This window comes from Bombus vancouverensis, chromosome 8 (genome assembly GCF_051014615.1).
Source record: "Bombus vancouverensis nearcticus chromosome 8, iyBomVanc1_principal, whole genome shotgun sequence".
Taxonomy (NCBI): domain Eukaryota; kingdom Metazoa; phylum Arthropoda; class Insecta; order Hymenoptera; family Apidae; genus Bombus; species Bombus vancouverensis.
The window spans coordinates 14,785,960-14,799,267 of NC_134918.1; the positions used below are offsets into that span (position 1 = coordinate 14,785,960).

General features: G+C 39.2%; 2 protein-coding genes across 3 annotated transcripts; one reads left to right on the top strand and one right to left on the bottom strand.

Annotated features, from left to right (window-relative positions):
* The first annotated feature begins 1 nt into the window (after nt 1).
* On the top strand, nt 2–6,913 carry Gr10 (gustatory receptor 10). 2 transcript variants are annotated; one of them, XM_033344358.2, is made up of 8 exons: nt 2–407; nt 2,153–2,295; nt 2,839–3,011; nt 3,511–3,715; nt 3,902–4,005; nt 4,486–4,609; nt 4,893–5,062; nt 6,521–6,913. In XM_033344358.2, the coding sequence occupies exons 1-8, from the start codon at nt 154–156 to the stop codon at nt 6,881–6,883; spliced, it is 1,536 nt and encodes a 511-aa protein (XP_033200249.1). In that variant the 5' UTR covers nt 2–153; the 3' UTR covers nt 6,884–6,913. The 2 variants fall into 2 exon arrangements, with proteins under 2 accessions (XP_033200249.1, XP_076477072.1); XM_076620957.1 differs by having other exon boundaries at nt 6,499–6,634.
* A 1,577-nt stretch (nt 6,914–8,490) lies between these two features.
* Nucleotides 8,491–13,293, bottom strand: LOC117162156 (Extracellularly regulated kinase 7). The gene is made up of 11 exons (XM_033344053.2): nt 13,004–13,293; nt 12,302–12,521; nt 12,071–12,201; nt 11,827–12,002; nt 11,622–11,761; nt 11,352–11,544; nt 11,145–11,285; nt 10,890–11,068; nt 10,670–10,804; nt 10,429–10,583; nt 8,491–10,096 (listed from the first exon to the last, which is right to left on the bottom strand). Exons 1-11 carry the CDS (start codon nt 13,091–13,093, stop codon nt 9,446–9,448), a joined length of 2,211 nt encoding a protein of 736 aa, XP_033199944.1. The 5' UTR covers nt 13,094–13,293; the 3' UTR covers nt 8,491–9,445.
* Nucleotides 13,294–13,308: the final 15 nt, after the last annotated feature.

Below are 13,308 nucleotides of genomic sequence, written 5' to 3' on the forward strand. Positions count from 1 at the left end.
ACGATTGATCGTGACAGTTTTGTCTGTCCGAGGTAAATGGTTGTTGATATTCTCTATGCCCATTGAAGCCAGAAATCACTTTCGCTCGCGTTCCATTGCACGCACAAGATCATACGAGAGAGCTTGATATTGGATTATAAAAACGAGGAAATCATGTCGACGAATGTATACAACGACTCAAGGATATCTTCACCAGAGTTTAATAGCTCGTACAATGGGACGATGGTGTCTTCGAACGAAAGCTTCGGAATGGACATCACCGGGGATATACTTTGGTACTTTTACGACAAGTTTCACAGCGAAACTAATTACTTGTTGATCATCCTCTATATTCCTGTGATGGCACTCGCAATAACGGCCAACGTTCTCGTGATTGCGGTCGTTTTCAAATACCACTACATGCGTAGGTACGTATATATGGTTTTTTATTCGTAAAAGATTTGTTTGCTTTACATTCGATCAGAAACATTTATTTAATCGTTTATTTCCTTGTCAGCTTGGTTCAACATTAATTGTTTATGTGTAGACATTGCAAACAGTATATTTAGAACAAATTCAAACTGGATACAAATTAAGCGCCGTGCAATTCAAAACCCCTTTGAGAAAAGTGTGTGTTACAGTGAGTAACTCCGAAGTAATTTAAACTTTGCCAGGATCATTGTGAAACGCTATCGAAGTCGAATGAAGGAAGATTTGACTAAATTAAGCAACGACGACTCGATCGAAATAGCCTGAAATAATAGACTGTTGATTAGAGAGGTTGCTACCTCGTCACCTTGTCGATCTACAATTAGGATATTGCTTTCGAGACAACAGGGTCAACTTTGATCGAGTTAATTATAATTTCGGCCGAGGCTCGTTATAGGGTCAAGCAAATTAGTCTTTAAACACAAAGGTAGATGCAACGTGCTGTTATTTTTTTTAATCTTGCGACAGCTATTGAATTACCTCTAAAAGTACGAGAAGTTCCCAGAAGAAACGTTAGATCGTCATTCTCCATTATTTAATATAAACACATCTTCTTGACCCAGTTCCTCTGAAAGGAACAAGACGCGAACGTCTTCAAGAGGGAAGCTAAGTCTACATTGACATCCAATTGTTCGCAGAGACGTGTCTCAACCAATAGCTATCTGTCTTTCTGCGGATTTTTCACGAAAGACAGGTAGCGATTAGCTGCGACGTCTTTATACGTCTGTGCACAATTGTGTACAATTAATTAAATAATACACAGATTATTCATAAACTACGGATGTATGATCGAAGATGCAGATCGGACACGTAATGAATACCAATAGCGTGTAGATGCGTCGTGAGAATGTAAACAGGTAATATGCATGCATCGCGTTGACAAACAATCGAATGTAAATTGAATTCTCTAATAGATATATGTCAACTCCGATATGAAAGGGTTACGTGTTACGGGAGGTTGCGGTTTGCGAACGATGAATTAATAAAATATTTCGCTGGACACGGGGTTTTGGCAAGTATATCGAATCGAGAGTTCGTCTGCATCGCGTTAATAGTCGCGATAGCCGGTAGAATGTACCTTGAACATTCTTGAGCGCGTAGACGAAGAAACACGTAGGCATGTGTGCTTACTTCCGACAGCGGCCAAGCGTCGTGCAAATAAGCGATCGTTTCGCACTCACGATGCGTGAACGAACGTCATGGATATCTCGGTTTATTTGTGAAACAAAAATTATTGCTCTCTCTCTTCGTTATCAAAAGCAGGGATTAGGTTGCCGGTGAACGTGGATACGAATTTTGATATTAACCAATAATGCTTACGTCTTTCAAGGATAACAATAAGCGAAGGGTACACGTTACTAGAAACTCTCCAGGTGGTCGGACGTTCGGTATGCGAGCAGTTACGTTGAGAATTATTTATTTTTTGCTCGAGATTCGTCATAGATCGCGATGACGAGTAGACGAAGAAAGGCGGTAAGCCAGTGTTCCGTAGAATTCGAAAAGCTTATTGTGTTTACGGAAAACTCGAAAGTTAATGAAAGTGATTCGTACGTTTCATTGAACCATCGAGTTTTATAATGGTCTTAAGATTGACAATGTCAATTTCGCTTATATGGCGTTCAACCAATGATGGATTTTAGATGGACAAGATTTAACATTCAAAACATTTTTTCTTTATTTTCAGCGTGACTAATTATTTCGTGGTCAACTTGTCAGTGGCGGACCTTTTGGTGACTACTATTTGCATGCCTGTGGCTGTCAGTCAAGCAATCTCTATAGTATGGATCCACGGCGAAATAATGTGCAAACTTTCCTCTTACCTTCAGGGTAATTTCAACGATCTGTCTATACTACGATCGCGTTTTGCTTTACATATTTTAATTCGAATCTCGCTATCGTCACTCGCTTAAATCAACGAAATGTTTTTCCACGAACATCATATGGTGTGATATTTTTGGAGATATACTTTGTTCCAACTTGTTTTCTCGCACTAATGCAAGATTGCACAAAAAGGTGCAAACCAAGCCTGAAAAGATACTATAGCCACAAATTGTCGCGATAGAACGCATCTCCCTAAGCATACTTCGGCCTACACTGGTTCATACGTAAAAGATTTTATGGTTTGTGCGCGTGTTAGTGCAATGCATACGTATATTCACATTTGCTGGGGTCCAATGTTTTCTCGAGCGATATGCCACCCCTTGGTGGATACAGTTTTAATTTCTCTCTCTATCCGTCGCGACCTTCTCGCCCACGTTCAACCGAGATTCTGTCCGACCGAACAAAGACTAAGTGTCTTATTAGAAGCGACCGAGTCTATTGCGGTCGCCGATGGTGATTGAAAACGATGATGACGACTCTATCTCGTAGGTGTTGCAGTCGCTGCTTCGGTTTTTACCATCAGCGCGATGAGCATCGACAGATACTTGGCGATAAGGAGTCCTATGGCATTTCGACGAGTGTTTAATCGAAGAAGCACGGTTCTCGTAATCGTGGCTCTTTGGTTGGTCGCTCTAATCATCTTTGCTCCTGTTCTCAGAGCGGTTAGTATTACATCTAACAATAATCTAATATCCGATAAGAATTACTCGTAAATATTCCAACGATAAAAAATGGCTCGGAAAATTTTGTATTTATTTGCTAAAATTTGTGAATATTAATTTTTACTATGGTTATTGAAATTAAGTGAACTAATAACTGCTCTCAGGTATTTCTATTGCCAATGTTTGTCATCTCTTGTTATTCTATGAACAAATTATATTTTACGATCTTACTTCGAAAGAACGATTTTTCGATCGAATCCAACAGCCGTTCATTTTCTTCTTTGAACACAGTTGTTTCTGATTACTACCTTTGCAGAGATTATTTCCAAGAATCGACTAAGAATAAGCTACGCTTTGCGTATTAAAAAAGGTTCTCGGTAAAAAACTGAAAGAAGTTCTTCCGGAGCAAAAGGAGCTTCGGTGTGAATAAATCTTATCCAGAAGATTTCCGTTTCCAAAAACAGTTTAACAGATGAATGGTGCCCGATCTTCTTTCCAGATGACCCTCCACAGTCCGAGTATGGAACTTAGTAACATATCTTTCCACGGATCCTGGACAATGACGAGGAATTTTTCACAGAATACCTCTCGTGTCTCTCATCTACCACCTGTTTTCTACATTTGTTCCGAAGATTTTAAGCCTCTGGGCATTCAGGCGCCTCTTTTCGGTGCTGTGTGCTTTGTGCTGGTTTATGCGATTCCAGGTAAGACCACATGATTAATAACGAACTTAGCCTGAACATACATTTCCATCCCATTCCCCTTTCCACTTAGAAAGGGAAAGACAAAATGGTCTTATTATCGCTCTGAAAAGGCAGCAATCACTTTGCCCATGCTTACTTTCTTCAACCTTTATGGTTTTCCTTTGTTTGGTTGTTTTTATTCCTCAGGTTTCGTCGTAATACTATCTTACTCCATGATGGGTCGAACACTGTGCGCCCGAAAACCACCTTTCGACTGTGATAGCGTCGAAGGAAGCGCCAGTTCGCAACAGGTTAGTTCGAAAATCACGTAGGCGATAATACCTAATTTTACGACCATGAATTTGTCGTTTAGGAGCAAATCATCTAACGACACACAGAAGCGGCATTATAGCAACGCTGACACAGACTTTGCACGCACTTAATTCGATTATATCCGGTCGATCGATAATATGGCACTCTCGTATCTAACTTTGCTTCGTTAAAAAGCCCATTCGTTGGTAATGTAATATAGAGATAACCAGAATTCGACGAAATTTTCGACTCGAGATTATAATATTCCATTATAGTTAGTTTTATCACTATGCATATGATTTTCACGCATCTAAATTTCTCATTCTGACGCTATAAAATTTCATTTCCACTTTGTTTGGTCTGTCGAAACGATTGTCTGTCCGCCTTTGTACTCTTCTCGTCGATGATTAGATGATGAATCGATGTTGATCTAAATCTAGCCGCGTTTACGACCGAGTACAACTGCATTCTGTTCGCAGAGTTTCAGGCTGGTACGTGAGAGAAGGCGAATTGCTTGGATATTGCTTCTTTTGGCGGTGTTCTTTGCTCTGTGTTGGTTACCATATAACGTCTTAATGCTACTGATAGATCTGGGCGCAGTTGGTGAGTGATCGTTCATTGATGAAAGCGCAGCAATCGTCATACACCTTTAAATTGAATAGTCCAGCATTACCGAAACGTATAAAACGTCCACGAGCTTGTCAATAATACGATACTATCACTCGTGTCTCTTTTAACGATGGGAGAAATAATAGATAACAGTCGATCGTTGCTAACTTTAATGAGCTTCCAGCTTTCTATCCAATTACTCGTTACTTTCTCACTCATTCCCAATAACCGCCAAACTTTGACGACATGTATCTAAAGCCTCGAAATTGTTCCATAGGGGGAAAGACAGCGAGAGATGCTCTTTCCTATTGCCTGTTTCTGGGACACGCGAATAGCGCATTGAATCCTGTCGTATACTGTGTTATGACTCGTAATTTTCGGCGGAGTATATCGGAGATTCTTTGCTGTGGAACCCATGGGTTCACTCGTCGGAAACTCCGTCACAGGGTAAGTATCAGTAGTGTTCGCCTTTGTGTCGAATATCTACGGGTTTAACAATTTAAAGAAGCCCTTTTGATATCGTCGACACGGAAGTGGCAAGAGAATTTTTCCAATATACCAAAGCGATTCTCTTTGCCTGCTTTATCCTTTCCTTTGTCTTATCCCTTACACGATCGCAAAATCAACTTTGTTCTTTCAAGAGAAAAATTCATTCAACCATATTGATCATTTTAAGTTTAAAGGACGCCACTTACAGGAGGATATATAATTCGATATTATTTGTAACAATCTATAACGCGGACCTATGGTTGATAGTCCGGGGAAATTAAAAATCAAAATCATTTTCGAGTGCGTTTTTTCTTATGTTGCGTATTCTTAGCCTTTTGCCGTACAGTTGCAGCAATAAAAACGCGTGCGGATTTGATACTGAATCGTCAGAAAATTTATTCGCAGATTGACGATCCCAAAAGTCCTTTGATATTTTATGACACAGGCTACAATTATAATTCGTCGCACGACGTGAGCGTAAAAAGATTCGCAATAGGATACAGCGAACCTATTACTGTTGTCGTAGTAGTCTTTGAAAGATAAATGGAATTCTCTTTTTTCTTTATCTGCGATTGGAATTTATAAATACAAAGCAACGTGAGTAGCAATTTTCGAAGGCGCGTGGGACCGTGATTATCCCAATTTCACCAAACTCCAATATGAATTCTTTACGTAAGCCCGCGAGATTATAGTTGACGCGTGACATATCCTACATAAGCATTTATCCACGCTATTTATGAGAATCGAATTGGCCGGCTTCCATGCAAGGAACGCTAGTGAAGTCGTATTCTTTATTAAGAAAACAAACATCAATCCGATATACATAGATATACATCGGAAACTCTGACTAAATCGCATAATATTATTGTTTTCTATATAGTTATTGCAGAGATGAATATTTCACTAATAATATATCTGTTTTAAAAAACACTAAATAATACTTATACGAAATTAGATTTCGATTTTATTCGTGTTTGCTATATCGGATTACTGTCGTAGGTTCGCAGAGAGTTTGATACTAACTCTGCAGGCAACCGCGTAATGTCCATAACAGAGTTATTTGAGTGAATTTTCTAACTTTCTATTATACAGGATACAAGCTCATAAACGCAATATTTCGCCAACAATATCTCGTTGCATAACACATATCTTTGATATTATTCCTGTTTATTATCAGAATTCTCGAATTTTATTTCTATGGTTGATCCACGAAAAGACGTTTAATATTTTTCAATATAAATATCATCTCATTTTATCCATGACAAATCCCTCAGAATCTCTGTGCTGGTATCATAGAATATCGATGAAAAAGTTGGCGACGCGCAAACAAAAGGATAGTCTAAAGGTGGAAGCAATAATAACTGTAAGAGATGTTTGACGTCCTATACCTCCAGTGGTTCTGACGTCCTGTTTCAGAGTGCTCAAGGAACCGCCGTGATCGATGACATGTGTGCAGGGTGTAGTGCTAGTAGCACGATAAGACGCGGATTGCTTCGCAAGCGGAGGATGTTACCTGGATGCAGATGTGGGCTACCGATTAACGGTCATCACGCAGTTTTGGCCCTCCGACGAACGGCCACAACTAGCAGCGGATACGACAGCTACCTTAGCAGACACAGTCCTCATCGACGTTGTTACATGTTACGGAGTCTTCGGGGAAGGCCGCAAATGGGGATGGAACAAGTCCAGGTAAACAAAACTCAAGAGACCTGCTACAAGAAGAACGAAGCCAGTCAACCTCAGATAAATATATTCATCACCACGGACGAACAACATTGAACATAGAAATAAATGATTTCATTTTAAGGACCGATTAGTATTGATTAATTTCTTATAGACGTGTAGAATTTCGGTGTCGTTACGTAAAAATATTTGATGTGCATACATGAAGATGGACAGAAGAGATGCGGTGTCAATTACGATATCTCTCTATAGAATATTCCCTGATCGATTTAGTGATTTTCCGACTCGAGTTCATTGTAGCTTTCATTAACGACCAATATTTATATTGTTGATACGAAGTAAGATAAAGCGGTCAATGATCTTTAATATCTTTTCACGGGGTGATAAGATTAAAGGCTTAGGGCACAAAAGTGACTTAAGGTTTGATTTCCTAAAACGAAAACTTTTCTACCACGATCTGCATTCCATCTACCGAGCATTGCGACAAATAATAAACGAGAAAAGAGTACATACAGTAGTTAACGGGGAACCAAGCAAAAGGGTAAGTTCGTTAATTGAGACTGAGTGGAGGAGACAAATAGGGCTGGGCTCTCGAGGGAAAATGTTGAAACAGTGACAAGTAATCGTATTTTCCGCGTAATTTATTGCTTGTCGTTCACACTCGTTCAACTTTGACTGAAACAATCTTCCGTAGGAAGGATGGTAAAAAGGTTATGCATAACAGGGCCGCAACTATAACGAGAGTGAATGAACATAAACGGTTTGCAAATATTTGTGTACGTTGAGCAAACACGTTCGTTATATGGGCTGACGTTGACGTTATTATCCGGCTCAATTAAATTCGAGTTGAATTGACCTCTTTAAAAATAGGCACGAAAATATGACACTGTTTAAAGATGAAAGCCAATGGCTCGCGAGATATCTATAAGAATTTTTGGAATTTTTTCCGATAAGAAATCTCGAAATTGAACGAATTATATTTCGGTTAGGTTAGATTGTCTATTGATCTAGGTTAGATTCTATTGGGGCATCAAATTCTGGGTAACCTTCTGTAATTTATTCCGATTTAATATGTGTATTCCACAGATGTAATTTCGACGCATTTCGTTCAAACATTTCGAGGGATTAAATAAGGGATGACATAAATAGTCGAGACAAGGAATTTCTCTCCTACTCACGGAAATTCTCGAAGTGTTGGACGTGAGGTTTGATCGAATAAAGATAGGGATGTTGATGTGATAAAGGGTGCGTGTGTGTACGTATATGTTGATGCTTACGGTATGAATATCCGCCCACGTTTTGTAATAAATCATGTATAGTATACTTGAAAACAATATTTTGAAATTTCTTGTACAAATATTTATTTTCCCCTAAGGCCTAGCGCGACAAACGACGATACAAGTAACGAAAGAAAGACATAGTCAATTTTTGTCATACATTTGTCATGAACAGATTCGATTCGTGCCCTGGTAAATCTGGGATAAAGAAGGGGGAATAACATTTCTATTAGTAATACCTTCGTCGTTCGAAAGAGGAAACAACGTGACACCGGCAACGAGAACTAGAATTGCTTCGCGAGATGAAAAATGAAAATACGAAGTCGTCTCGTACTTCGACGCAAAAGAACGCTCTGATTGAGACACGAGGCAATCTTTTCGCGATGCTTTTGATCAGAATACCGGTAGAAAAGCGAACGAGTCACATTGCTTTAATAAAAATTTATTCCACGACAGGTAATACATACGAATTGGACATTATCACATAGCCGCATAAAAGTATCACAAAAAAGTATATTACAAAGGAATTTACACGCTACATTGTCGAGGAATAAACGTTGGACGCGAAGAAGAAAGGATAGTATGCTCACCTTTCGCAGGGGGCAAGTGCTGATATCATGAAAAATGATATCACTACACCATTTTGGCCCCAACAATTGGCTTTATGTATTACGTACTTATATATTTGTTCAATAATAAATTCTTGATTATTCTTTAAATTCCAACTCGAGAATCATAAAATCTCTAGAGGGTGACAGTACTCACTCCTTTTATTATTAAATGCAATTTTACGTTGAATTAATATTTCGAATTGAATAAATTCGATACGTTCATCCGATTTTTTATCTTAGAACTATAAAATGATCATATATCGCAAGATTCTTCTTACCTAAGAACTTAAAGTATCGTTTGCCTCAAGATGATTATTTCTTTGATATTTATGATTGCATTTATGATGGCTTCGTTTGTATCGAGGCTCCGGCAGTTTGTTCTCGTAGGAACTCAAATTATCGATTGTGAGATAGGTTGTTTTACTTTTCTGTTTTCATTAGCTTCTCGTAAAAATTTACGTAGGAACGTTAATTTGCCTATACAGGGATTGTAGCTTCTGAAAAGAAGAACGCTTCAGTACCAACTTTCATTTTCAATTTCTTGCGTTTAACTCTTTTCTTTGATATTTATTTTATTCATTATTTCGTTAAAAAAATTCACAAGTCTTTGATATGATTCCAAGAATGGATAAATTTTACTTCGATTTAGCTAGATCGAAAAAAATATTCAAAAAAACTATTTACGAGGGGGGGATTATACAAAAATATCTGCTATAAATATTGGCGAATTACGAGTGTTCTTTTTTTCGGAAGCTGCTACCGGCAATATTTTACCATCTTATAGTCCCATTTCGTAGATCTTTGTACATAGATGCGGTTATTATACCGTGACTTTGGCTATAATTATCTAAAAAAGGCGAGTTCTTCTTCTTTTCATTACTCGTACTTCCATCGGCGACATGTTTCAACTGTGTCCCTACGACGTGGCACCCATTCGGAGCCGCGTTCCTCGATCGATTGTTACCACTCGTAAGATAATTAGTAGACTGATGCAGTTTCTCGATATTGTTAGCGTTACTTCGAAGGATCCGATAATCCGTATTGGTTTTTGTTCGACAGGGGCGCGACGGGGATTGCTCTTCCACTCGTAATGGTACCGTTTGATTCAGATAGTTTCGGATAGCTAGATTCTTCACGGTGGGATAACACGAATTGTACAAAGATTCGGAGCTACTGGCATTCTTGTTATTACTACTGCTGGATCTAAGGTAATAAGAAGTCGCGTTATCGGGCGTTCTCGCGAAGTATTTCGTCTGAAGGGTCTTAAGATTGTCGTGATCGAACGTAGTCTTCTGCCGATCTTCTTCCCGCCAATTCACATCTGACGTGGGTCGGCTCGTCGTACGAATCTGTTTGCAATTTCTTCGCAGTTTGTCACGGTTACCAGTTACTATTTGATTTGGTCTTCTTCCAGGTGCACACTGAAATTGTCGAATTTGCATCGACACAAATTAGATTTGTGAAATTATACTGTAAAATTCCTACGGAGAAAACGTCGTTGTATAAATAAATTGCGTGTGAGAAGAGTCGTTCGATTCAGTCTTGAATGGAAAAAAGAGCTACGTCATTTCTGTGCAAGAAGCATGAGTTGTGACACGTATAAGTGATTACAGTACCTAAATGAATCCCACGCGACACGTAGCCTGTAACGACAGAATCGTCGGTTTACTTTTTAGCGAGAAACCCGAGGCGTTATAGAGGACAAGGAGGTCGAAAGTAATAGTTAAAGAAATAGTTCAGTTTATTTTCTTACCACCATTGGTTGGTCCGATTGTATAGAACGCTGAGATTTGGATAATTGTCGGTGTTGTTGATTGAGATATAAGCAACTTTTGGTCGTGCTTGGAGTCAAGTTATTCAAACTACCATTTACAAAATTGTGTGTGTATTGGGTTGCTACGCTTTTAGCTGGCGGATATTAAAGCGAAAAAAGAATTAGATTTATTAGCACATCCACGACACTGGCTTATTAAAACCACGATGTTTATTCTTACCAGTTGGTCGAACATTCTTCGTGTTTTGCGTCTGCGACTCGACAGACACACATATCGATCTCGTTTTCGTAATTCTTTCACCACTATCAATTTGCGAATGCCGTGTTGCCTTTCTACTTGGTAGTTGCGTACGCACTGAGTACAACATACAATAAGTTTATCTCACTTATTTTCGTTAATCTATCTTATTTCTTATAAAATGAACTATCAATTTTATTACCTTCTAAATAGGAAGGCTCGTACGTGTCGCTCCTACCTCTCTCCTTACGTAAATCTTGATACGAGTGTGTAAGATTTTTACGAACAGTCGCGTCACCTTGACCAATGACTGGGTTACTACTACTACTAACTGTTTCCTTCCTGATGTGCTCCGATAATCGTCTGATTCTGGACTTAGACCTGTTCTCAGTTAATTAACGTGTCAATTTTAGGCTATAATAACAATCGTTTGCCACATCAAAATTTATCAACCCACATATTCTTATGTTTGCGATGTTTTTCATCCATCATCGAATAAAGCTTATTCCTGTATTCGTCGACAGAGAGCTGTACATCGTCCCTAAGTAGCGGTACCACGTTCGAGCCTCTTTCTGGTTCGTTGCTTCTTCTATGAAAACTGTACAAAAAACAACATCCGTAACGAAAGATTCATTTCTTATCTTTTGTTAAAAAATCAATGTACTCGGCCACATAAGGGTGCTCCAAAGCCTCCACGGCTGTCAGTCTGTGATTTGGATTGAAGACTATCAGATTGCTAATGAGATCCAATGCCTTTTCCGGCACCTCTGGTAGTAAATCCTTCAATGAACGTCTTGGTGCGTTTGGTGTCTTCTCTAACAAATTAGTACCGTATCCGGCGCTGACCGAAACCAGATCTAAAGAAGTCACCAAGACAAATCGGTCATTCCCTTTCTTCCAATTCTGACCTTGCGAAGGTGTCGAAGAGGATTACCTTCCCTGGTAGGTGGCGGGAGAGTGGCCATTATTCTCTCCACCTGATTTATCGTCGATGAACCAGGAAACAATGGTTTTCCAAGAAGCATTTCGCCAAGAATACATCCCAACGACCACATATCGATACCCTTCGTGTACCTATATTACGTCGACAGCCAGCGAATTTATGTGAACGTATATATTTGTACGAAGCAATAAAATACCTTTTTGAAGCAACGAGTATCTCCGGTGCCCGGTACCAGCGAGTTGCCACGTAATCTGTAAGTGTTGGATCACTGGCGGTTTCACCATCTCCTTCTCCTATTTGAGTGACCGATCGTGCCAATCCAAAATCAGCGATTTTGCAGTGACAGTGAGCATTTAGTAGAACGTTTGATGGCTGGAACAAATATAAACGTGGCAGTCATTCCGATGGGAAGGAGAATCAATTCGCGTAGACCATCTCACCTTCAAGTCTCTGTGTATCACGTTCCCCGAATGAATGTATTTGATCGCCTTAAACAGCTGATACATGATGAACACCTTGTGGAGGTCCTTCAGGATCTTGCCCTTCTTAATCACGTTGTGGAGATCGGTTTCTGGGGAAACGGGCCGAAACGGGTTTCAGGCCAAAAGTCTGAGAATCGCCGCGGCACGTGACCTTCGTTCGAATTCTTCTTCGGACCGGGTAAAACTCACCCATGTACTCGAACACGAGATAAATGTCCCGATCGTTGTTCGCCTTGTGAAGACCGATCAGTCGTATGATGTTGTCGTGATTGGCGAACGATAGTAGGAACATTATCTCACGGAATGTGCGCTGCGCATCCGTCTGGTTTCTGAAGGCGTCGAAGATCTTCTTCACCGCTACCGTTTCCTTGTTTTTCTTGTCTATCGCCTTCCATACGATGCCGTAAGCCTATCGAGGAATTCGTCAAAAAATGGTTGATTGTATATATTTTTATCTTTCGATACATTTTATTACGATTTGTTTTGAAATAGCATGCATGATAGTTATTCTTAGATTCGATATTCGTTTTTATGATAACGATTATTAACGGGGCACGAGTATCGATTACTTCCGATTATACTTTTCCACGATGGACGTACCACGACAACTGCTATTTAATAATTGTGCGTATATACGCTAGAATATGTGCATCAGTTTTTTTTTAATAAAAAAAATTTGTTCTTTTTATCGCATAAAAAGAATCACGTTTTACATTATCTTTTATGGACTTTTTAGAAAATTGCTCTTTTTTTTATACAATTGAAAAATATTTAAAGAATAACGTTAGAATAAGAAAAAAAACGTACAGAATATCTGATGTACTGTAACAGTTTTAAATTCTTGAGAAATAAACAATTTGTGAAAATAACAAAATGAACGAAAAAAATTACCCCCTTGCCGAGACGTCGAACGATGTCATAATGTTTGCTGACGTGTGCGTCGATCTCCAAAACCTTCTCGCTGGTATTTTTTGACGACATTGCGACTAAAGGTGGACACGATAAAACTTCACAAACTGATATGTCGATCCGAAGGATTGAGGATGTACGAAAATTTTCAGACGGAAACGGCGTTCAAGGACCGTAACGAATTCACATCTTTACACATCAGGAAGGAAGCTCTACTTGAACAGTTTTTTCATTCGAGCTTTGACACATCAATGTGGCTATGTTTGTAGAATTCATGCCAGTTACTA